This window comes from Danio aesculapii, chromosome 8 (genome assembly GCF_903798145.1).
Source record: "Danio aesculapii chromosome 8, fDanAes4.1, whole genome shotgun sequence".
Lineage (NCBI taxonomy): Eukaryota > Metazoa > Chordata > Actinopteri > Cypriniformes > Danionidae > Danio > Danio aesculapii.
The window spans coordinates 47265990-47291274 of NC_079442.1; the positions used below are offsets into that span (position 1 = coordinate 47265990).

A 25285-nucleotide genomic window follows, 5' to 3' on the forward strand; every position below is an offset into this window, starting at 1 on the left:
CCCATGAGCTCAGCCGGCCCTTCAGCTCCACCTCTGCTGTCATACTGTGTGTGTGAATACTGTACATGTGTGACGGCAGGCCAGACGCTTTTAGTAGATGGAGCACTGAGTGTCTTTAACTGATGGAGGAGAATGGAGGAGGGAAAGCAGAAATGGGTACATTATGTCAGTAGGACAGGAGAGAGTTGCAGTGAGTAAATAACACAAACAGATCTTTTCACTCCTCTGTGCTAATGCAGCGAGCGTGCTGGGAGAAAGTTTTCTCGAAATATTTTTGGAGACGTTTGTTGGCAGGTAGAGTAGGTAGAGTTGTTTTACTGAAGAGTAAAATCTTTTTGTTTTTGCATTTCCTACATGCAGTAATTAGTTGAGGTGGCACAGTTCACAAAACTGTCTGTTCAGTTGTGGATCTGTGGTCACGGTTTTCAGTTTCATTTGGCTTTTGGGCTGTCACGATACTGGGATTTGGTACCAATCGGTATTGACATTTTTGAAACGTCATTCTTAAACAGTGCTGATTTGCCATAGTGTTCACATGCTCAACAGAAAAGACTGTGATTGGCTGTGAAGGTCATCAATAGGGGTGTCAAAATTAATTGTTGTTTCGATGCTGACGCGAGCAATTCGGTATAGGTTCAGTAATAATCATAACTGGTTATTACGTTCTGACGTCGTTTAACACATATGCCTTATACTTATATCAGGGCTATTCAATTAGCTTGTCATGGGGGCCAGTTCATAAAAACCATCCCAAATGAGAGGCCGGAGAGATATGACTTACAATATAAGTGATGTCTACATCAAAATGTTAATATCTTTTTAGGGACCCCCTCGAAAATGAGACGATTCATCTCAAGGGGCTATCCTATTCAATAAATAAATTGAAATAAATTGTATTTTAAAACTACATAACATCATGGCATTGTACAATGTGGCTTTTTTTACAAACATATTTAAATGTTGTATTTCAAAGCACAACAAAATCAGTGCATTGCTCAAGTAGGCTTCTTCTTTATTCAAACACATTCATATGCTATGCTTTATACTGCGTAACAATTAGGGATGCAACGATTATAGATTTTGGTTGTACAATTATAGTCTGAAGAATAATCTTCCACGGTTATCACCATTATTATGCATTTTTTAATTTCAAAACACTACTAGTTTAGAAAATCGCAAGAAAACTGCTTATATTTTAAAGTGTTGATTATTGCTACTCAGTAACCAAATACAGCACAAAATATTCATAAAAAACAAACAATAGTCCATTTCTCTCTTTGGACTTAAATGAAAATGTTTTTGATTTAAACATGAGTGATCATTTTACAATGAAAATAAATGACAGAACAATGAATAAATAAATTTTAAAAAGAATAAATAAAATTAATCACACAAATAAATGACGTAGGGGAAATAAGCATTGAACATGTCGCTCAATCAAGTCAAGGTATTGTCTGGGCCGTTCTAAAGCTTGATTTTCTTTTTCTGAAAGCATTAGAGAGTTTCCTTGGCTGTGTTTTGGATCATTGTCTTGTTGGCTATTGTTGATGTTGGACTGAAGCAGATAGTATTAGTTTACAATGAGAAAGGGCAGAGAGTTGCTGAAGAACTAGTGAGAGATTTCAGCTGCTGTCTGGGCTTTCACTCTCTTTCTACTGTACACCTCCCTTCCTTCATGTGTTTAAAACTTTTTCCTGTGTTATTTCATCAAATTTCAAGTCCACAACACAGATAGAAATATGTTTTCCTAATAAAACGGTGACGTGTTCAATACTTATTTCCTCCACTATCTGTGTAATTGTGGTGCAACAAAATGGGAAATATTGTAATTATAAAATAAAATAAATATATCCATGAATCAAATGCTTCGGGTTTTTTTCATGAACCATCCCTTCCCTAGTTATTAGAGCAACATGTTGAAATAAAGTTGAGATTTTAAAGTAGAAAGGGGTGTGATTGCTGATTGCTCCAATCATCTGGTTTATGCATCTTATTTGTGTCAAAAAGTGATCAGGACTGGTTATTTCTGGGTCATGAGAAATAGTTCTGCCCAACTAAGCCTGGTTTCTCTCGAAGTTTTTTTTTAATTCTTCACTTTCGTCAATTGGTGAAGTCTTTTTCCTCGCCGTTGTCGCAACTGGCTTGCATGGTTCAGGATCTGTAGAGCTGTGCGTCGATGGATTTGCTTTTCAGGGTTTGGACTTTAAGTAGTGAATATTAATCCACAGTGAACTGAGCTAAACTGAACTGAACTTAAACTCTGAAAACTGAACTGACACTGTTTCAATTTACTATGATCTTCTATGTGAAGGTGCTTTGACACAATCTACATTGTAAAAGCGCTATACAAATAAAGGTGAATTGAATTGAATCATGGCAGCCTGATGTAACTGAGGAAATGTAACTATTTTTTAAATACAATTATATGAATTCAAATGATTGCACTTGTATGGAAATATGATTTTTAAAAGGAGGCGTACCCCTAAAACCCCACGCCTAAACCCAACCGTCATCAGGAGAGGAGCAAATCATACTAAAATATATGTATATAATTAATATGAATTATCCGCTAAATCCAAAATGTTATGATTAGCAAAGAGATTGCGTTGGTTATGTTTGTGAAATAATTACCACTTCCTACGTTTAGGACAGATACAAATCTAATTGTAAAGTCTGCACACAGTTCTGTAGTGTTTTCTGTACAGGCATTCATGGACTGCCAGTGCTGTGCAATTACTGCGTTTAAATGATTGTCTATTATTGTGGTGTGAACTATTTCAGATAAACCAGCCCTAATCAGCATGCACAAACAAAATGAAGAACTGCGCTCTGGTGTGTTTCTTTGCCTCTCTCTTTATGGTCAGACGGTTTGGTTCCTTGATGTAAATGAAATATAATATGGATTTTTGTGGCTGCATGTGACTATGAAGGAAGATTTTATGAATTGATTATTTGGCAATATGATCAATGGCTTCATTGGGCCCTATCATAGACCTGGCGCAATAAGGTGCAAGACTTGTATGGCGCGATTTGTTGCTATTTTCAGACCAGTGCTACTGAAATTTTCACGTTTTGCGCCACGTTGTTTAAATGGCAAATTCATGTGCTCCACTTTGTGGACTCATGGGCATGCTGGTCTAAAAAGGATGTGTGTTAAGGCGCATTGTTGGAGCATTGCTTTTGAGGAACATTAAAATGTTACAAAAATGATTGATTTTTACATAAATATAAAAACCACCACCTCCATGCCTTCATCTCGGGGGGCTTTTTTTAGTTTATTCATGACAATTTGCATTTGTATAATGTTATTATTAGCTGTATTATTTAATATATGCATATTTATATTTGTTTTATGAAAAACAAGTTTAGATTTGTCCACCTGTCGGGTATTGGAGATGTATGCATCACCATATGGGGCATAAGAATCAGACGTGTGTTTGGATATAACTAAAGTTTTTTGACCACACTTCATTATTATTGTTTATTTATTAATTTGCTGGAAATTAGATCTGAATTTAAAAACAAATCTTTGTGCTTAACTAACAAAATTAAATATGTAGGCTGATGGATGTCTTCAGTGGAAGTGAGTACAACACTGTTTCCTTCCATTTTCATTTCCATTCCTTACTTTCTCTTTTCCTTAAAGAGAAGGTGAAGAGGCTGAATGGAGGAGGCTTGTTCTTTAACCTTGCACTGCAGATGGTCTGTTGAACTGTTTTCTCACTAGTGAAACGTTCAGTTTTTCCACTTACAAAGTCTGTAAATAGCAAATGCACCACAGGGTGATGCAACTGACTCTTAAAGGGAATGGGATATGAGACTCTGTTTGGTTTAATGCATGTTATGCCCGAAACACACCCATAACTCAAGAGAATAAGCACTATTCTTTTAGACCACATGCCAGGGTGCAGACCATACACTCAAAAAAATTTTTTTTGCTTGTTCAAACTACTTATTTTAAATGAGCTGAAACAACCCAATTCTTGAGATTTCATTAGGACAACTTAATTTTTTTTGTACAGTCCACATAAGTTTGTTAAAAGTGTTAACTTGTTTAACGATGTGAGTGAATTGTGTGGAACCCTGCATTTTTTATAGTGTATTTTTCCATCCTTAAAATAGCAAAAGTGTATTCAGACACACTGCATGCTTTAGACTTTGCACTTTGATCACTAAAATAGAGCCCCTAATGACAGATTGAGGAAGGGTTGAAAATAATGATGTGGTTTATTGTGGATCATGTATACTTCCTGTATGCAGTTATGAGTTAAAATCAAACCAGTTCAAACTGAATAAGATCAAGTCATCCGCTGTATTTGTTTGACATTTATTTTTGTTACTGGGCTCAAAAATTCTGAGTTATCAGTCTTCTCAATCTCAATTCTCTTTTATATCTAATACCCCTATTCCTACGCCTAACCTATGACCCCTGAAAAGTGATGGAAATACTGCCATAAGAAATGGGACAATTCTACTACACATATGCACCTGTCAAAAATATCTTATAAATTGATTCTCTTTTTTTGACAGAAAAGGAAAGCCTATAGATATTCTTAAAACTAACATGCATGACACTAACATCTGAAAAACTTAGTAGCTTAGAACCATAGTAGCTTTTAGATATCCTTAAAGGTCCTGTGAAATAAAATAGTGACACAATTTGCATTAAGACATATAAAAATTCAAGGTTTGCAGTTTATCACTCCTAAATGGATCAACATTTTTTTTTTTAATGCCACCTCATACACTATTTCTCATCAAATCTTCAGACAAATCAAATGGTTTCTGGTATCTGACCTGCCCAGCCCCCTTCAAGACGTTACTGGTATATATGAGCTTAACTCTCTACCAGGCCCGGATTAAAAATTTAGAGGCCCCTGGGCACAATGTCTTGTAGGGCCCCCTACCTGGCCGCACCCCTATAGTTGAATTAAAAAATAAGATTAAAATCATTTTTTTAATAAAATTAATCTATAATGTATTGCCTGCATTTTTTAAATAATTAATATACAGTACATACATTTCTAGTCTACAAAGATTTAACTTATTTTTAAAGCATTTAAAGCACACTTTGAAAAAATATACTAATACAACTAGTTAAGATTAATGGATTTTAATATGACTTTAATGTGACTTGCATTGTGGGATGTTAATCTGCTCTGTCGACATTAGATGTTGAAAATTCAGCTCTACAGTTTAACAAAGTGACTTTTATTGACATTTAGTAGTTTGAAATAATATAACGTATAAGAAATAATATATAGAAATGAGTGTGTAAAATAACAGAAAATGTCCTAGCAGTTTATTATTAAGTTTTTGTAGCGTAATAAACAACACCAACCCAAACAATATATCACTTTTAAACTATTAAAAAGCCAAGGTTAAAAGTTGAATATCAATAAAGATCAAGGTACATAATGCAATTCAAAAGTAGAAATAAATGGGGAAAAATTTTTAAATAAAATAAAAATATGATCATAAAATACAGAAAACTTCTAATTTATGGATATATTTTTACAATGTAGGGGTTCAGTATAGTATTGTTTTTTTCCCCCTTTTTAAAAATCATTTTTTTTTTCATTCCTTGCATTTATTTATTTATTGCTCGTGTCCTTAGGCACCGCACCTCGGTGTCTATAATCCTGATGCCATTGGCCAGATAAAGCCAGTCCTGCTCCAGTCAGTCCTTGCTGTTGCTCCTGTGACAAAAACAATGACTGGACATGACAGCCGCACAGTGACAGCATTAAGTACCACCCGAACAGAGACTTAAAATTATTAATTTAACACATTTGTGGCCAAAAATGGATTTTATTTTAATATTTGTGATCCAGTTAAAAAGAACGATTCGTTCACGATCTGCATCTTCTAAGAGAACCCTTTTAACTTGTTCACCAAATCAAACTGAATCATTTAAAACAGTTCACATCTCCAGTAGGCACTTATCCACTACTTATTGCTGTGACTGAATCTAACTTGGACAAGCTCCAGCAGGTAAACCGGGGGCTTAAATGAGAGCATCTGGTAAAACCGTTTATTTCATAACAAAAAGTCGTAATGGATTTTAAATAAGTGAATCATGCTTCAGTTGCATTGCAAAACATAGTTTTAAGAAACTTTTCAGATCATGGTGATGTTTTAACCGACTGAAATTATGATTGCTGACTACATATATTGATATGTTGAGTCCTAACCAAAGGGCAACTGAAATAACTGAAACTGCAATTCATCGAAATTCCGCTAGTCCTGGCTCCATAATAGACCACATTTCTATTGAGCCCACTGTTAAAATGGCCATCTTTCCAGCAGAAAAGATTTTGGTACAAAGAAAGATTTTGGTTCATATATTACACTGCATGACAACTGTGAGGGGGGTGATTTTTTTTACTTTATATATATATATTTTTTTTTTGTATAACTCATCAATTTTGTTTATATTAAGTCTGCATAATTAAGGGTGTGGCTACTTGAGTGACAGTTAGGTCAGCTACGCCATCATGTCAACTCGGCTGATTCTGGCTGATTAGCCGCTGAATTCTGCATATATATCATATTTTTGTTTTGTTTTATGTGGCTTTATACAGTCAGTTGCTTTTTGGAATTATTTCTTACAATTATCAGATAATATGGCATGCTTTGCACCTAATTGTGCTCATAAACCATTCACATGGCCTTCATTTCCCAGGTGAGTGAAATTTTTATATTCTTGTATATCATCTCTATAAATGTATTTGTTTTATTTAAGATCATTTATAATGTTCTTTAGAGCTGTAATGCACTCCAGAATCTGACAGATTGATCAGCTGTAGGCTCTAGAACAGTCATCTGAAGCATTGTCATACAGTTTTATGCCTGGATTTCATAAATAGCCTTGCATTTACTAACACAGACAATATTGGAAGTATTTGGAAGTAATTTGCGTTTTTCTTCTGTAGAAAAATGTCATAAGAACAATGGTCAGAGGCTCAATGTATTGCAACAGTGTTTTTTTAAAGACGAAACACTTTAGTGATATAGTATACGACCAAGCACATGTGATCAGAACCCAAACGAGTCGCAGGTAATGAAGTTTTATGCGTTTCTCCCAAAGAAAAGCCAGTCTAAGGGCTGCTATCTTGTGGGCTGTTGTATTTGAATTTGAGTATGAGTAGATGGTAGTGTTTATGTGTCCTCCAAATACATGCTTTAATAATGTCTTTAGTTGAGTTTTTGGCCCAATCCAGTTCTATTTTTGTACCCCTACTCCTTCCTTTTCTCCTTGGCCCTTGAAACAGAGTGTGAAGGGGAAGGGCTACAAAATTTAGCCCTAAGAAATAGGACACCAAAACAACACCTGCACAGGTTATCATATGTCATCCTGATCTTTTACTTCATATGATATCGATGATCGCGACTGTTGTAGTTATTCCAGTTGCGTTGGTTTTGGTATTTAACCTCTTAAGGCCCAAGGTGGGCTTATTGGAACCTAATTAGAATAAAAATCGAAGTATCATCTTTTGATATGATGTACTTTTAGAGAAAAATGATGTCCATATATGTGGACTCGTGGTCTGAATTTACATAAAAAACTTTTTCCTGAATATTTTAATGCATATTTAACATAGATTTTTTTTTTAACTTGCTTTGACTATCAGAGAGTAAAAACAACACTTTTCCCATTTTGGACAGTTAAAAATAGTGTTTAGGACATTTCATATGGTGCAAAACAGTTGCAGGATGACATTGTATGTCTATAACAAAATATAAAACATTCAAAGTACTTTAAATAGCCACTTAAGAGCTAAAATGTGCTGTCCACGTATATGGACACTAAAGCCCTAGGAGGTTATCCTTTAGGAGGTATATCATAATGATATAATGTGGCAATGAGATCGTAACAGTACTGTGCATTTACACCCTGACCATATTCATTTATGTAAACACACGAAAACAACATCAATGTTATAGCAGATACTGTAAAAGCTCATTCCCAGCCACTAGACTTTTCTGATAGGGTATTCCAGTGTCATCGAGTGACAGGATATTGTGGGACTGTAATACAGGAGTTATTATTAGACATTATAGATAGCGAACTTTAGCAGGTTTTTTTTTTTTGAATATATTAAAACATATGCTTGTTTGTTGTAAACATTCGTAATAATGACAAAACAATACAAATGTGTGCATATCTTCCATGTGCAACCATGTTGCCGTTGTAGATGGTGTATTCTGGGAAAATGTTCTTACCCCTTGGTTACGAGTGTTGTCCTGAAAAGTCTGTTTCAAGGGCTATCTAGCCCTTCCCCTTAGCCCTTCACCTTCAAGCTAAAGAAGATTGGGACAACCCTACCCCTCACATGAATGCGCAAAACGAGAAGTAAGGGGAAGGGCTAAGGGGTAGAATTGGAATTGAGCCTTAATTATACAATATTTATTCTGATAATTTTGAATCTTACACATAACAAATATCCTAATTTACCAAAAAAAAAAAAGAACAACTAACACAAACTAATTTCATAATATAAAAACTAGAAAATCTACCTCGAAAAACGAATCAAAAAATCAAAATGAAGCAAAATCTAAAATTAATATAAAATCCAGAACTATTATATCCTTGGTCTTGGTCGTTTTCCAATCTACATAACAGCGTGCATCAAATATATTGGGCAAATCAGGTTGAAATCGTGTCTTCTGAACCCATTGCATTAGATCTGAGTGAATACAAGGCTTGTGTATCTTGTGAGACTCAGCAGAGGAGATTATCTGTAATGTTTCATTCCTCTCACACACATAATATGCAATATTCTGAGGTCATATGAGTGGCTTCTTCAGGAAATGACAGCGCAGGTTGACATTTTTATGTGAAGCCACTTAATATTCCTCAGAATGCAGAACGCACAGTTTATTTGAGTCACCAAATCTGACTGCAGATTTTGTAGTAATTACTTTTCTTTTTAAATAAGAATTCTTAATACACTTCTAATTCTCATTGATCCTCTTGATTTGATTATTCGCAGCTCAATCCCTATACAGCTTGCACCAGGATCTATTTCTCATGTAAAGCACATAGACGTGATATTAGCATCTTCACTGCGAACTGTCAGTCTGCAGGCTCTTGACACAAAACAAGCACTGTTTTCTGCCTCGGAAAATGCCGCAGGCTTGGAAAAATGTGCCAACTGCTGTCTATTAATACACTTTGCCTTTTTATCTCTTCCATTTAGCCTGTTGTTTTAGGATTGCTAATAAACGTGACGCCTGTGTAAACACCGTCCTTGGCTTTACTCCTGGGAAGAGACGCGTGCATTTTAATTCCGAGTGCAAATTCAGAGCAATTATTATTAGAGGCGTTTTGTTGCAGGAGATCAGTTCATTGATAGTGTTGTTGCGTAAATGATCTGCATGAGCCACAGTCTCAATCAGTCAACCGGAGTCAATACGGCTTCTTGGTTTTGATCAATGTTTGATATCTTATTCAAAATAAGTCAAAGGAAAAGTTAAAGAGCACAGTATTGAACAAATCATGATTTTCCTGGGAATAATTTTCCAAAGGAGCTGTTGACATGGAATTGAAGCAGATTTTGGTAAAACCCAACTAATACAAACTTAAAAATAAAACAAAGCAAAAAAATGACATGTAATAACAATGAAATGACACAAGGAAAAAGTACTGAACTACTAAAATGTATTTAAAGAGCCTCTATTATGGGTTTTTGAAAATGAACTTCCATGTAGAGTGTAACACAGCACTAAGTGAAGTGAAATATCCAGCTAAGGGTTAAATCTGAAAGTGCACAGTGTTTAAAACTATTGATTCATTTATAAAAGAGTCGACTCCTAGTACTTCAAATGAATCGCCCACAAACACTGATCCCGGTTGAATCAAGTCATGGAGACGCTGTGCTCAGCTGGATATTACTGGAAGTGTGAGGGAAAGTTAGTATTATTTTCTCTACCCAAACATGAAACTGTGAAGAGTCAGTGGTTGAGGTTTATTTTTGCAAAAATGAAATTACTGGAGTTTTCCAGGAAAATAACAAAACGGGAGGGTGGCGGGAGATGGGTCTGATATACGGTAGACTCCCGGGAAAAACAGGAGTGTTGGCAGGTATGCTCACACATACACTATGCGCTTTGACTACTTAAATATTGTTGAAAAGCCGTGGTGGCCATTTCACTCTGTCTCGCGCTGAACGCTGTCGAACAATCGCAACAGGATGTCATCGGTCCAATCGGCGCAGATTAGCTTCGCGTTAAGGAGTGGTTTGGGAACAAATGAATCGCTGAACAAATCATATGGGAGTCGCTGGGATAATTAGGTAAAAATAAATGCATATTATTAGACAATGAAAGTGTTTTTTGATCTTGCATGCATATCAGCCTGTTGATGGAGACCCTTAAAACCAAAATATGACCCTTTTAATGTATAATAGGGGCTCTTGTATATTTGAAACAATACGTTGTTTGGGTTAGTCATGAAAATGCCAGGTAGTCAGCTATTGTTTTCGATATCTGTTATTTCTTATACATTACATTGGTAACACTTAAGTTTAAGTACCAACTCTCAATTAGGGCTGCATAATTCTTGCTAAAATGAGAATTCACTATTAACCACGCTTTAAATCATCCTGGTTAATAAATTTTAAAGGCTTCTAAACGCGCGATTCTGTTGCATGGAATGAAACTGCTGCAACTAATCAAAGTAATGCCACCTGTGTACTAGTTCCGAACTTATACATCGAGGCTAATACGCACACACACTGGATTAACTATAGCAGTGAGCCATTCACATATCGTGTATTTTCCACGTGCAAGTTTATTTCCAATGTAAGAATATATGCCAATATGTGTGCGCAAGCGGATCGACGCCCAGTAGAAAACATCTCACGCTGTAGCGTAGCTTTCAGTGCAATGTAAACAAGAGATATGTTAGATGAATTATTATAAATTATTAAAACTATGTTTGTATGAATGCAGATGATGACAGTAGTTCATTTAAATACTTACCGTGCAACCATGATTATTCTTCAGACTATATAATCGTACAACCAAAATCTATAATCGTTGCATCCCTAATTGTTATGCAGTTGAAAACATAACATATGAATGAGTTTAAATGTAGAAGAAGCCTACTGAAGCAATGCACTGCTTTTGTTGTGCTATGAAACAACATTTGAATGTTTGTAAAAATAAAGTGTATTGGACAATGCACTGATATGTAGTTTAAAATACAACATATTAACAATTTAATGTAGAAAAATACATCGTGGGTGTCTTAAGGAGCAAAAATACAACATATGGGCTCTTATATGCTGTTGTGTCATCACTCAAATCTCTCCGGCCCTTCATTTGGGATGCTTTTCATGAACTGGCCCCCATGACAAACTAATTGAATAGTCCTGAACTAAACAGTTTTTGTTTCTTTTGCTTTTTCAGTTACACTTTAATATAGGACCAATTCTCACTATTAACTAGTGGCTTAATACTTGCCTATTATTAGGATACTGGCTGTTTATTAGTACTTAAAAAGTACATGTTATGCATGATCTTATTCTACATCATTAATATCCAATACCTAAAACTAATTACCATTATAATAACTAGTAAAAAGTAGGGCCAGACAGAATCTATGGACATTTTTTGCTATTTATTTTGTAAAAATTCTGCAGATTTATGCAGATTAACTTTAGGAGTGTCATAACTAATAATTTCATTAATGAAATAAAAAAATAATAAATTTTAAACTTTAACTTTTTGTTTATTGTTTATTTTATGTTTATTTTACTTTACAAACTGTATTGTAAGTATATCATTTGAACATTACTATTGTTATATTACAATAATATTAGTGAAATTAATTTAAAAAAAATTAATAAATTCACATTTATGCACATTTACATGATTAAACACATAGACTCAATAATGGGCTAAATATATGCAGAAATCTGAAGATTTCTGTGTGCGCAGATTTCGTGTGGGCCTGGTAATAAGCAAATTAGGGGTTTACTGAGCTAAAAGTCATACACTGTAAAAAATGCTGGGTTCCACACAATTGATTTGTGTTTGGACAAAATAAAGGAATTAAGTTAACTTATTCGTTTTCACAAATTTAAGTGAATTGAACATAAAATATTCAAGTTGTCTTCAAGAATTTTTGTTTCAGCTCAATTTAAGTAGTTCGAACAAACAGAAAATGTCGTTAGTCATGTAATGTTAATAGCAAGAAGTGTACCTATAAAATGTTTTTCAAATAAGTAAATTACTTATGTAAAATAAGTCATTTATCTAAACACTTATGATTCTGGGTTTATGTGAGTATTACAATTATTTTTAAATCCTCCCTTCAAAAATATACATAAAAATTAATTTATGAAAAAATAATTTATGATTCTTTTCAACTTTGAATTAACCTTCCTGAAATTTGACCTGCTGTTTTCCATGAAGACACTCAGTCTAAAAAAGAAAATGAGTTCAAAATAACTCCAAGTACATTTCAATGCCTGCTTCTGGAGGCAAAGCATCCTTATCTGCAGCAGAAACAAGCAAGTATCCACTTAGGAACCTTCAGCAGCGATGAAAAAAAATGAGCAATTTCATGCTGAGATTAGAAGTGCCAAGCTGAGGTGGAAGTGCCATTGACAGACTAGGAAAACAATCTCAATTTTTTTTTTAGGGTCGCCGGAAAATTGGAGAAGTTAGTCACAGTTCTGAAGTACAGGTTAAAATTGAGCTGGAAATACAGTGGTTATGCCACGACTGATGCCTTTGCAAATTCAAGATGCTCCACTGGGCTGTCTCAATGAATCAAAACATACAACAGCCAATAGCTTGTTTTTTAATTCGTATTATTATAATTTTTTTAATACAGGTTTTCAGCTGAATATGAGACAAACGAAAAATTCAACCCAGGCTCATTATTGACACATACCTTTATATAGGCTTTGGCGGTATTACGGTAATATGGTATACCGCGGGATCTAAAGATAGCAACAGTATCAGTTTCAATACCGTCATAAAAAATGCACTTACATAGGATTAAATATTAACATAGATTAAATATTAAATATATATTTTTTTTAATGCCTAAAAATTTGTATGCTTTTCATCATGGGACAGCATAGAGGAGATAGACAAATGTGGGGATGATGGCGAGCCGCACACTAAGTAACCTGGTCTTGAAAAAGAATATAACTTTTGCAGTTTGGCAGTATTTCGGGTTTCGACTGAACGAAAAGAGAGAGGCGGTAAATACGGATGAGATAAATTGCAAATTGTGCAAGAAAAGGTGACCACGAGAGATAGAAATACCTCAAACCTACACTGTAAAAAAATCTGTAATTTAACGGCAGCTAGGGTGGCGGAAAAAAAACGTAAAATAACGGCTGTTAAATTACAGAAATTTACTGTAAAATTACAGAGATTGAATTACAGAAATTTACCAGAAATTTAAATGTAAGGAAATTTCTGTAATTTAATGTCCGTTATTTTACGGTAAATTTCTGTAATTTAACGGCTGTTATTTTACATTTTTTTTATAAACCGTAAAATTATGGATTTTTTTGTACAGTGCAAGGTTGCGTATACGGTATTTCATTTCTGAAAGGTTTAGGCACAAGCCAACAGTCTAGTGACACTGTCTGAGCCTTATTGAGCACAGTAATACCATAAACCGAGGTAAAATAGAGAGGTTTGACTGTATCAACATTTGTATACTGCCCAAGCCTGCCCCATATACATTTCTGGAGATTGTGAAATATATTCGAGGAGATACGTTTTATTTATTTTTTTGCATTTCTTGGCAAATCAACCAGAGGCCGCTTTGTACGCTGTTTCAGATTTCTAATTTCTCTCGCGAGGGCCATTTGTACCTACTCTCCTCATGTAAATACCCCAGAGGCCGCTGTCGACTGACTGACTGACTGACTGACGAGATCAATCCCCCCACCAATCCCCTTTCCTAAACCCAACTGATAGTGTTTTCAAAAGCACCGATTGACCCGGTTACCCCCTTCCCTAAACCCAGCCGCCAGTGTTTCCAAAAGCAATCAAGAAAAAGAAAAGCACTCATGGCTGCCTGTTTTTTTTTACCACTTCATCAGATTTTACCACATTTTCTCCCTGTTATTTACAAGTTTATTTTATTTTTAGCGTTTTATTTTACCTGCTTTCTGCAAGCATTCTTCACCAGGTTGCAGTCAACTTCTCTCCATGTCTCAAGTTGGCCGGCATACGAGGCGAGCCACTGGGCAAACATGTAACAGCGGAATAACCTTCCACATGGAGGAAAGAGGTCAGCTGGTAGCGCGACCTGTAGAGTTAGTTTTAAAGACGAAATGCAGCCATACGTAGCTCTGGCTACATAATTCGCATTCTCCAGAAGTGTATATTGGGGTTTGTATTTGGGGTTTACCCAAATACAATTTTTTTTTCTGCATGTGTGCAATGCTGATAATGCTTTCTTTACAGTGTAAAAAAATATATACCTGTTAATTAGCAGTTTCTGTATTTTGCGATTCTCAAGTTTGTTTAGTTTATTAAATTATAAATAGAGCCCTTTCAAAACAGCTAGAGGCTTAATGGAGCCAGTGCAGACAAAGAAACACTAACAGCAGATTAATACTTATTAAATGCAAAAGAGAACAAGGGTGTTTTAATTTGTGTTTTCCATTTATTTACCCATTTATGAAATGCATTATAGGATGTTGATTTCTGCTCTGTCTGTTTTGATGTTGTAAATTCAAATCTGCAGTTCAACAGAGTGAATTTTATTGACATTTTAATAGTTTAAAATATAATACAGTGGTGCCTCGCTTTAATGCGGTTCACCTTTGCTGCCTCGCAGTTTCGCAGATTTTTTTTTGTGCAGTTTGACATACTTTTGTTTTTTTTTTACAGCGCATGGTGTTCTTCGTCCTGATTGGATCTAGTCCATTGTCAATCAATCTCCTCTGTGCCGTGTCTCTTACAGTGGAGAATGCGTTCAGCTATCCAAATTTACATAAATCTTCGATCGCTAGCAGTGTAACTCTGAAGTGCTATAACGAATGTTTGCAAGTTTTCTCCCCAACAAACACCACACTGTCGATTAAACATTCTGCACTGTCAAAGGCATCTTCGATAGCACCCAAAATTCAGAGGAAGATGCTAAGGTAGAAGTTACATTGCTGTAAGGTGCCATTACGGAATGAATCTTCTGTTCGTTACATTCAGTTTTACACCCTTAAAACATCCATAATTATTGAAAAAATTAAGCTGACTACTTTGCAGATTCTGCCTATTGCTGGTTATTATTAGAATGTAATGTATAAGAAATAACTTATAGAGAAATAAATGTGTATATTAACAGAAAATGTAATTATAATAAAAAAAAAATTCCTAGTATTAATAAATAAATATAGCACTTTTCTAGATGCTCAAAGCGCTTTACAAATGGGGGGGGGTTGGGGGGTGGGGGGGGAATCTTCTCATCCACCACCAGTGCAGCATCCACCTGGATGACGCGACGGCAGCCATATTGTGCCAGATCTTTTAACGTCTCATCCGAAAGACAGCGCTCACTGCTGCCCTCACTAACACCACTTCCGGCAGCAACCTAGCTTTCACGTGTGGTCTCCCATCCAGGTACTGACTGGGTGCAGCCCTGCTTAGATTCAGTGGGCGACCATGTGAGAGTTGCAGAGAATTAGCTTCCAGCTACTGGCGGTTTATTACAAGGTTTTTGTATCGTAGTTTACAACACCAACCCAGACAATATATCAATTCAAACTATTATAAATGTCAATAAAAGGGACTTTTTCAATTTTTTAAGGTTGAAAGTTGTTGGAAGAAAGTTCAAGGTCCTATAATGCAATTCAAAAGCAGGAATAAACAATAATAACAAAGGAAAACATGAATCAAGGAAAACTGACAATTTATGGATATATTTTTTTTAACAGAGTACTTAAAGTTTGTCTTGTTTGTAGTCCAAATATCAAAAAATTCTTAAATCAAGATGAATTTTCTAGACAAGTAAAAATGTTTGGTTTGTTTTCAGAAAAAAGGTGAGTTTTCCTCAAAATCTGTTTAATTATCTGCTAATAGGGTAAGTAAAATAAACGTATTTCAAACCAAAAGCATAATATTTAAATTTAATTTAAGCCTCAAGGGGAAAAAAACTCACTTAATTTTAACTTATTTCTGAAAACAACAATAGTTTTTACTTGTCTAGAAAATACTTTTGAAAAAAATATTTGGTCTACAACAAGACAACCTCACACTAAGAAAAGCATTTTTTGTAGTGATATGGTGTAAACAATTACAGCTCTGATCCTAAAACACTCAATCCTCTAAGAAACCTGACCAGATTTTTGTTGGGGCGGATGGAGAGATGAATAATGCCATTTATTAGTCTCTGAGGCATAATCTAAGCTTTAAATGCGGTGAATGAGCGTATGCCACACTGTATATTTCTATCATTTGGAGGCTTTCGAGACTGCTGGGAGAAGATGATTGACATCTTTATGAAACTATCAAGCACAGTAAAATGCGACATTCTCCCAATGTCACACATCAGCAGTTGGAGAAGAGCCAGTAGCGGCGCTTTCATCATTATGGTGACACAAGTTAAAGCAGCGGCTCTCAGCTGGTTTCACTGCATTGGACATCAAGAGTGGGATGATTTTACCATTTGTCTTCTGAATTGCAATGATTTTATGCTCTCAGCGGACATTTACCTTTTTGTTTATTTATGGTTGAAAGCATGGAATGCATTTATCCATTGGTATGTGCAATTTGGCTTCAGAATATACTGATAAAACTGTGCCAAAATACCATAGTTTTGATTGAATGGTTTTTGTATTAAACTGACATTTTATTATATTTTTGCAGTAACTTACTGGCAGTACCTGCAACCGCAATTGGCCCTTTACAGTAACTTATCTGTAAATGTGTTTTACAGTAGCAGGGCCCTATCGCAATTTCATTTTACAGTAAAATAGCCAGTTTTACCTTATTTTAACCACATTTAAATTTTACAGTATTTTTAATGTAATTTCTTCACATTTAACAGTAGCAGTGCAATTTGGCTTCAGGATATGATGATGAAACTGTACGAGAATATCATAGTTTTGATTAGATTGTTTTTGTATTTACTTTGCATTCTTAAACATTTTATTGTATTTTGCGGTAAATTGCTGGAAACTGTTGCTGCCAGTAAGTTAATGTAAAATGTAACTTTAAATGTGTACAGCAGGGCCTTGCAGTAATTTCATTTTACAGTATAATAGCCTTACCACAACATATTTTTAGGGTGAAATATTACATTTTAATTTTACAGTATGGCAATTTTTACAGTACTTTTTACACTAGTTTTCCAGTAACTGCCAGTAAATTACTGTAAAACTTATTTGTAAATGGGTTTTACAGTAGCAGGGCGCTAATGTAATTTAACTGTACAGTAGAGTGTCCTTACCGCAACTTCTTTTTATGGTAATATGCCCTTAACACATTTTATTTTTACAAAACGACAATTTTTACAGTATTTTTAGTGTAATTGATTTACATTTTACTCTAGCAGTCCAATTTGGCTTCAGAATATACTGATGTAACTGTGCTGTCAGTAAGTTACAGCAAAACAGTAGCAGGGCCTTACTGCAATTTCATTTTTACAGTAAAATAGCCACATTTTACCGTATCTTACCACAATATCTTTTTTATAGTAAAATACCACATTTTAATTTTACAGTATGACAATTTTCACAGTATCTTTACTGTAATATATTTATATTTTACACTAGCAGTGCAATTTGGCTGTGGAATATACTGATAAAACTGTGCCAGAATGTACCAACATTTTGATTAAATCATTTTTTTTTTTTGTATTACACTGCACTGTTAAACGTTATATTGTATTTTTGTAGAAACTTCCTGGCAGCACTGCTGCCAGCAAGTTACCGCAACTGTCCCTTTACAGTAACTTATCTGTAAATGTGTTTTACAGTAGCAGGGTCCTACTGCAATTTCATTTTACAGTAAAATTGCCTTACCTCACCTACTTTTTATTTAAAATACTAAATAAAAATTTTGCAGTATGACATTTTTTAAAGTACTTTTACTGTAATTTATTTTCATTTTGCACTAGCAGTGCAATTTGGCTTCAGAATATACTGATGAAACTGTGCTAGAAGACCATAGTTTTATTAAGATATAAGAATAAGAATTGTTATATTACACTGCACTGTTTGATATTTTATTGCACTTTTGCGGTAACTTGACAGTAAGTTACTGTAAAATACAATAAAATGTCTAACATTGCAGTACATTACAAAAATTCCTATTTTTGTTTTTATTTATTCTTAATTTTTACAGTATTTTACTGTAATTTGTTTACATTTTACACTAATTGTGCAATTTGGCTTTGGAATATACTGGTGAAATCAGATTACAGATTACAGTAGCAGGGCCCTACACCAATTTAATTTTATAGTAAAGAAGCCTTACTGCAACTTTTTATGGTAAAATGCACTTACCACATTTTAATTTTACAGTATGTCAATTTTTACAGTGCTTTTACTGTAATTTATTTACATTTTACACTAGTAGTACAAAACCTTTATTTATAATATTTACTATTGAATTTATTATATTGCAAACAAGTGATTGGATCATGTACAGCAGTATTTTAATTATTCATGTTTATTTTAATGTTATTTAATGTTTATTCAATTTCCATTCATCGATATTAATTACATTTAGAGATCTTTTTTTTTCATTAACTGTCTAATTTTTGTCTTTAACTACTATACGACTATAATTACATTAGATAACTGCAAATTCCTAATATGCAGTAAGTTACTGTAAAAGTGTTTCTTTATTATTCAATCAAAATATTTAGTTTTAGGGAAAAAGTAAGTACTAGGTGATTACAAATAATAATATTTTATATATATATATATATATATATACTTTACAATGATAACATGTTTTGCATTGCAACAAATAAACTATGCAGTTACCACAATTTTCATTGTACACTCATTCATTTTGCACTCTGTTCTGCTGACAGTGAATTTTTTTGATTAATTACAATGTGTTTAATTTTGGTTTAATGTTTGTTTGAATAATAAAGACAAAGTTAATTAAACATTTCAACTCATAAGCAAAGATTCTAGATGTGCAATAAATGACAGCAGAACAGAGAGTGAAATGAAGGAGCGTGCAATGAAAATTGTGGTAACTGCATAGTTGCAAAACATTTTATTATCATTGACATAATTTTTTAATTAAACGTTTTTTTATTTGCAATATTTTGTTTAATTACTATGCACTTTTTCTCTAAAACTAAATATTTTAATTGAATAATAAAGAAACAAAACTAACTCCATATGAATCCAGACAATTTCACATGAGAAGCAAGATATCTTCTGGAATTAATGAATAACAACTAGACAAAAGATTTAATAAACAAGTGAATAATCTTAATTTAAATGGAAAACAAGACAGTTTCCCTAATTATTTCCCTAATTTACAGATATTTGTAAGAAAATATGCTTCTAATAAGAAAGTGTTATAAATGTATGCATACACACTGCAGTGAAAAGATCTTCCATTCAGTGAGCCTATTTATTGTTCTGCCTGGTTGGTTGCATTTTATTAGGCCTGGGAATCAATTTAGGGCTGCTAATTGATATAATCAAATTAGTTATAATACGCCAATTAGTTCATCAAATAAATCTAAATCGATTGCACAAATATGTTTAGAGTTCTCTAATGGAAGAAAAATGTAATAGAAGTTCCAAGCAAATGATATTGAATAGAGAAAAATGGCTTTAGTTGGGTCTGATTTACTATTCAAACAAAATGTCAATGTACTCTGTAGCATATTTATGTAAAAGTGACACTACATATGCATAATTACATGCAGAATATGTGATCGTACGAAATGTAATTGTTTTAAATGATTTACCTCCAGCTTGCAGACAAACAAGTAAAACCTAGAGGTTAAAAATGACAATTATTTAGTATTTCAGTGCTGCGTTATGATGTTTTGATTTTAATATTGCGCATCTCACCCAGTTTGACCTTCTTTTGGTCTACTTTTCTCCCAGGGAGGAACAGAAAATCAAATTAGGTGCAATTAAGGCGTATAAAGTCCCTACCAAACATGTTATGAATTTTCTGGGCAGGTTCGGTAAAAGCTTTTATGTTAACTTTCATTTAACATCTTCCCAAAATGATAAGAGAAACTAAACTAGAGCCAGGTCGATTTGACACAAACAGGGAAGAATGAAAAAGACGCTAAATAATAACATGCATAAATAAGCACTCATTAAATGTCAAAACTGAATACTTGATGACCCGTTTCAACACAGATCTTCAAAGATGCGATCAAATGAGCAATGGAAGAGCCCCGAGCTGGAGTTAAAAGACTAGGCAATAATTGAAGGTGATGGAAAACATGAATATGTACATTGATTTCCAACAGCTGGTAGCGTAAAGGGCAAAGAATGTAGTCATGCAGGATAATGCATCTTAAAAATGATAAAATAAAGCTCTATAATTTAAGCACATAATTACTTAATGCTGTTTCAGTTCCTTCTCGTCCCATGATAAACACTGAGGCTGATAATAATGACTCACAATAATGTCATCGCGAGTGTTGCTTCGTGTCACAAAGGCTTCGTTTCTGTGAGGCTACTAAAGATGACATTATTCTGCTGGGATTGTTAACTATGAATTAGGTTTAATTGAGGGAGACCCTCGAGAGGAAATTATAAAGCCGGTTGAAAAGCACTTTAGGGTTGTAAAAGTGAAATACTACGACGGTCAAAGGATGAACTTGTTTACAAGTTTTTCCACGTTAATTATCAGTGTGAAACAATGTAGCAGAGCAGAATAAATCTGACCATGTGCACTTTCCATTGTGCCACCAAAAACAACTACATCCAAAGGAACTGTTCTCCAAAAAACCACTCATTGATTATTTATGGATTTGATGGTTTAGGATGTTGTGATGATCAGTTGTATGATTTTTTTGCAGGTTGCATCATTTCAATAATGTTGTTTACACTATTTTTCCAACTTAGAGTTTTTGTCTTGTTTATATTGTAGTCCAAATAGCTACACATTCTTAAATCATGAAGCATTTTCTAGACAAGTAAAAATATAGTTTGGTTTTCAGAAAATATTAAGTCAAATTAAGTGAGTGTGTCCTTTAGGGTGTCCGCAAAGTCTTAAAATCTTAAAATTAAATTTAGGCTTTAAAAAGTCTTAAATTTACCGAAATACTGTGTTGTAGGTTTTAAACCATTTTAAACATCTTAATTTTCCTATGTCCATGAAAAGCTACTCATTCTGGCCGAAATCGTCCAATCACCCCCAATCCATCTTGATGGAACTTTTAACAAAGAGTTTTTAACTCCATTTACTAATATAGTTTAATTATCTTCCTTATAATAACATTCGTTTAAAAATTCTCCATTCATGTATGGTGAGGACACTGACTTGGAGAGACACTTGTGCATATATTTAGCTTTTTTTTTAAGAAATGTTGTGTTGAAAAAGTGCATCTTGTTTTTCAAATTTGCTTGTTTTGATACATTATTTAAAATATGTGGCTAATAAATAAGTAAATTAGAATTTCTTTGTGGAGGATAGTAAAAATCTTTTACTTTTCTATTAGAAAAAAATATTTATAGAGTTTATATCAGTATAAGCTCTAAATGTCATTGGTAATGGTCTTAAAAAGTTTTACAAATGACTTAATGAAATTTGCAGAAACCCTGTCCTTAAAACAAGCAAATTACGTAGTAAGCAATGGAGTATGTAAAATAATCTTGTTTTTCTATGTTTCTAATGTCTAATGTTGCATGTTCTATGTTTATTATACTCACCCTACTTTTTTCTTATATAACAAAACAGTATTTTTTACTTATTATTAATAATATTATTATTACTTTTTTTTTGACTGATTTAAAAATTGTATTTGGACTAGAAAACAAGACAAAAACTCTCAAAGTAAGAAAAGCATTTTTTAAAAGTGAATTTATATTGATAGATTTCCCATATAAAATAATTGCCATATAAAGTAATTTAGAGTAATATACTACAGAATGTGTAATACATTTCCTGTGTTAAATTGTGTAGTGTTTTTAAACCTTATTATAACACATATACCATAGTAAATGGTATATTTTGTGGTACGATAGGCATATCAACGATGTGGTCATTTGTTGTGGTAATTGTACTATACGTGTTATTGTAACTATAGTAAAATAAAAAACATTCCTACATTAATTACTTACTAAGGAAAATGTATGAGTATCCAGGTGCAATTTAGACTTGATAACCTTTAAAGCCATATTTGACAATCAGAAACTCGGCCAGACAGTGTTTCTTAAAAAAAAAATTAATTGCTGTAAATCATTTTACTACAGTACATTATAATGCACACTGGAATTGTTCACATCAGCAGCTCTGTTTTCCATACAGCAACTCTTTTTACCATATTATTTGCTCACTACAGTTCATTGTGTACTATCGCATATGCATTAATGCAGTGTAAATACTAAATTTTCTTGTTCTTGTACTTGTTTTCTGTGAAGTATAATGGAGTATATACTGCACTTTAACAGTTCGCTATAGAAAATATTATAGTTTGCTGCAGTGAGATGTATTAAATACTAAAATATACTACAGTGTACATTTACAGTAAATCCTGCAGTATGCTATGACATTTTTTATTATGGGTGGACTCAATTGACCCGAGGTCCTTAACATTTATCCCTCTTTCACTTTTCACTTCTTTCAGATTAAGAGACTTTCACACGAGCAAATCAATAGGCAGATGGTGGGAAGAAAATGTATCACAGGGAGCTGCTTGATTACCTGTCACACTAAGACGCCTTTCATTTTGAGTGAACAATCTATAGTCACTTAAAGTTACTGTGAACCACCACTGATTTAATTCTTTCATACTAATAATAGTCACCTTAAAGGGGTAGTTCACCCAAAACTGAAAATTATCTCATAGTTTATTCCCCTCATGTGGATTTTAAAGCTTTCTGAGTTGCTTTATTCTGTTGAAAACAAAATAAATTTGAAGAATGAGTGCCAGCTATTAGCAAAATATCTTATTTTGTGTTTACAAAACTCTAATAGGTTTTGAACAAGTGAAGGGAGAGTAAATAATGACAGAAGTTTCTTTTTCTTTGGGTGAACTATCTCTTTAATTTAAGCAGAGCCTAATGTTTTGTCATTATTTACTCTTTCCAAACCTGTATGTTGTTTTTATTATGGCATTTTGTATTTGTAGGTTTTGAAAGGAGAATGGTTTGATAGACAGAGTCTCTAAGCTGCTTGAAAAGCTTTCTTTTTAAAAGCCTAAGGAAAAAATATATCAGCATACGTGTTTGGAATGGCTTGGTGAGCAATTATGAGAGAAATTTAGTTTTTAGGTGAACTGTTCCTCCTCTAATGCAATTAACTGTGAGCATTTCAAAGATGTGGGTCACGGCAGGGCAAAGATAAGAAAGAAGAGTAGCTTTACGGGCAGTCATGCTCTTAAAAAAGTTTACCTCTGACTCCCCGGTGCAGAGAATGCGGTTTGATTAGCGGTAGGTCATACCTCGCACTCTCTGGAGCCCGAGATGGTGCAGGTGCACGCCCCGTTAACCAAAGAGTCCATGGTCTCTGCATTGGCATGGTTGTAGCTCAGATAATATTCTTGCAGTTGAGAGTTGATGTTATGTTCAGGCTCTCGGGTCTTTTTCCTGCGCTTGCGCCGGATGGAATGCTGCTGGAGTTGTCTCATGCTGTTAGGATACCTTCTCCACGACACGTAAATCACTAATAGGATTAATGACACTGAGAGGAATAGGGCAACGCTGCCAGCAATGATCTTGTGGAAGGTCATATGCTCAAACTCCGGTTCGGGGGTGAAGGGTAAGCTGCTTGGTGTCACCGTTAGGAATTCTTTCTCAGGTCGAACCGGCAATAAAACCTTTGGGGTCAGTCTTTGTATGTGGGTAACTTGGGAAAATTGTCTAGTCGTGGTGCGTGGAGTTGCAGTGGTGGTTGTGGGTGGCTTTGTCACATAAAGAGTTGTCGTAGTAGTAGTCAAAAGAAGAGTTAATTCTGTGGTCGGTTCCACAGTAAACATCTCCTCACACACCGAGTTGTTCCTCACCGCGTCCATGACTCTTTCACCCTGAAGGGATTTGGGAGTGCTGCAAATAATGCTGGCATCTCTAGTTCCTCTGAAGTTTCTCAGCCAAGACACCAAAGGGCATATGCTAGAGCTGCAGTCCCATATGTTTCCTGCCAGGTTGATGGTGCTAATGGAGATCCACGATGAAACCACTTCCAGTGACACGTTGCTGATCTTATTAGACTCCAGATTGAGTGTGTGCAAGTTGGGCAAACACCTAAAAATAGCAGGATCCAAAATCTGAATCTCGTTGCCTGATAGATCCAGTTTCTGTAAAGTGTGCCAAGTCCAAGGCGAACCTTGGACAACTGTCCGTATGCGATTCCATTGCAGATAAAGAGCCTGCAGGTTTAAGAGCCGTGGAAATAGGAAAAAGTTAATCCGGGAAAACTGATTGTGTTCAAGGTGAAGTTCTGTCAGCCTGAGCAGTCCCAGGAAGGTCGTACGAGTTATAGTCCGTAAGCGATTGTAGCCCAAATCCAGAAATTCCAGACTCCGACATTCCATGAAAGTACGGACAGGTATGCTTCTGATGTTGTTTGATCGCAAGTGAAGGTTTTGCAGCTTGCGAAGTCCATGGAAATGCCCAGGTACTAAGTCCTGCATCTGATTGTATGACAGGTCAAGGTTGCGCAGGTTCGGGACAGTCTCAAACGTGCCGTTTTGCAACTGCGCAATTTTGTTCGAGCTCAGAATAAGCTCCTTTAGCCGACGGAGTCCCTGGAAGGCCAGCCTATCCACTGTGCTGATGGAATTGTGGTCCAGGTAGAGCCAGACCAGCTGGTTGAGGTGAGCAAACTGGTAAGGTAGCAACAACAGGAGGCTGTTGTAGCGCAGAGATAGACCCTGGCACCCTAGAGAGATGTTCTCCGGGACGTCTTGAAAGCCGCCAGACTCGCAGTAAACAATCTTGCCTTCACAGCGGCAACTCACAGGGCACATCCGCTCCCCCTTGCTGAGCAGCAGGAGAACAGAAGCGTGGAGGAGAAAACATGACAGGCGCCCTTCCCAGAGTAAGGGCCCTGCAGAGAGACACAGACAGAACAGACAGACAACATTTGAGGTCAGGTTTAGTATTCGCCCTAGAGAGTTTGCACAGGTGACAGAATATGCATCCATTAC

The 25285-nt window shown here is 34.8% G+C and overlaps 1 protein-coding gene across 1 annotated transcript in view; it reads right to left on the reverse strand.

Moving 5' to 3' along the window:
• lrrtm4l2 (leucine rich repeat transmembrane neuronal 4 like 2) overlaps positions 1–25285 on the reverse strand; it is a 123806-nt gene that overhangs the window by 21560 nt on the left and 76961 nt on the right. The window contains exon 3 of the mRNA XM_056463212.1: positions 23582–25185. Coding sequence (XP_056319187.1) covers positions 23582–25185 — 1604 coding nt within the window. The remainder of the gene's footprint in view (positions 1–23581; positions 25186–25285) is intronic.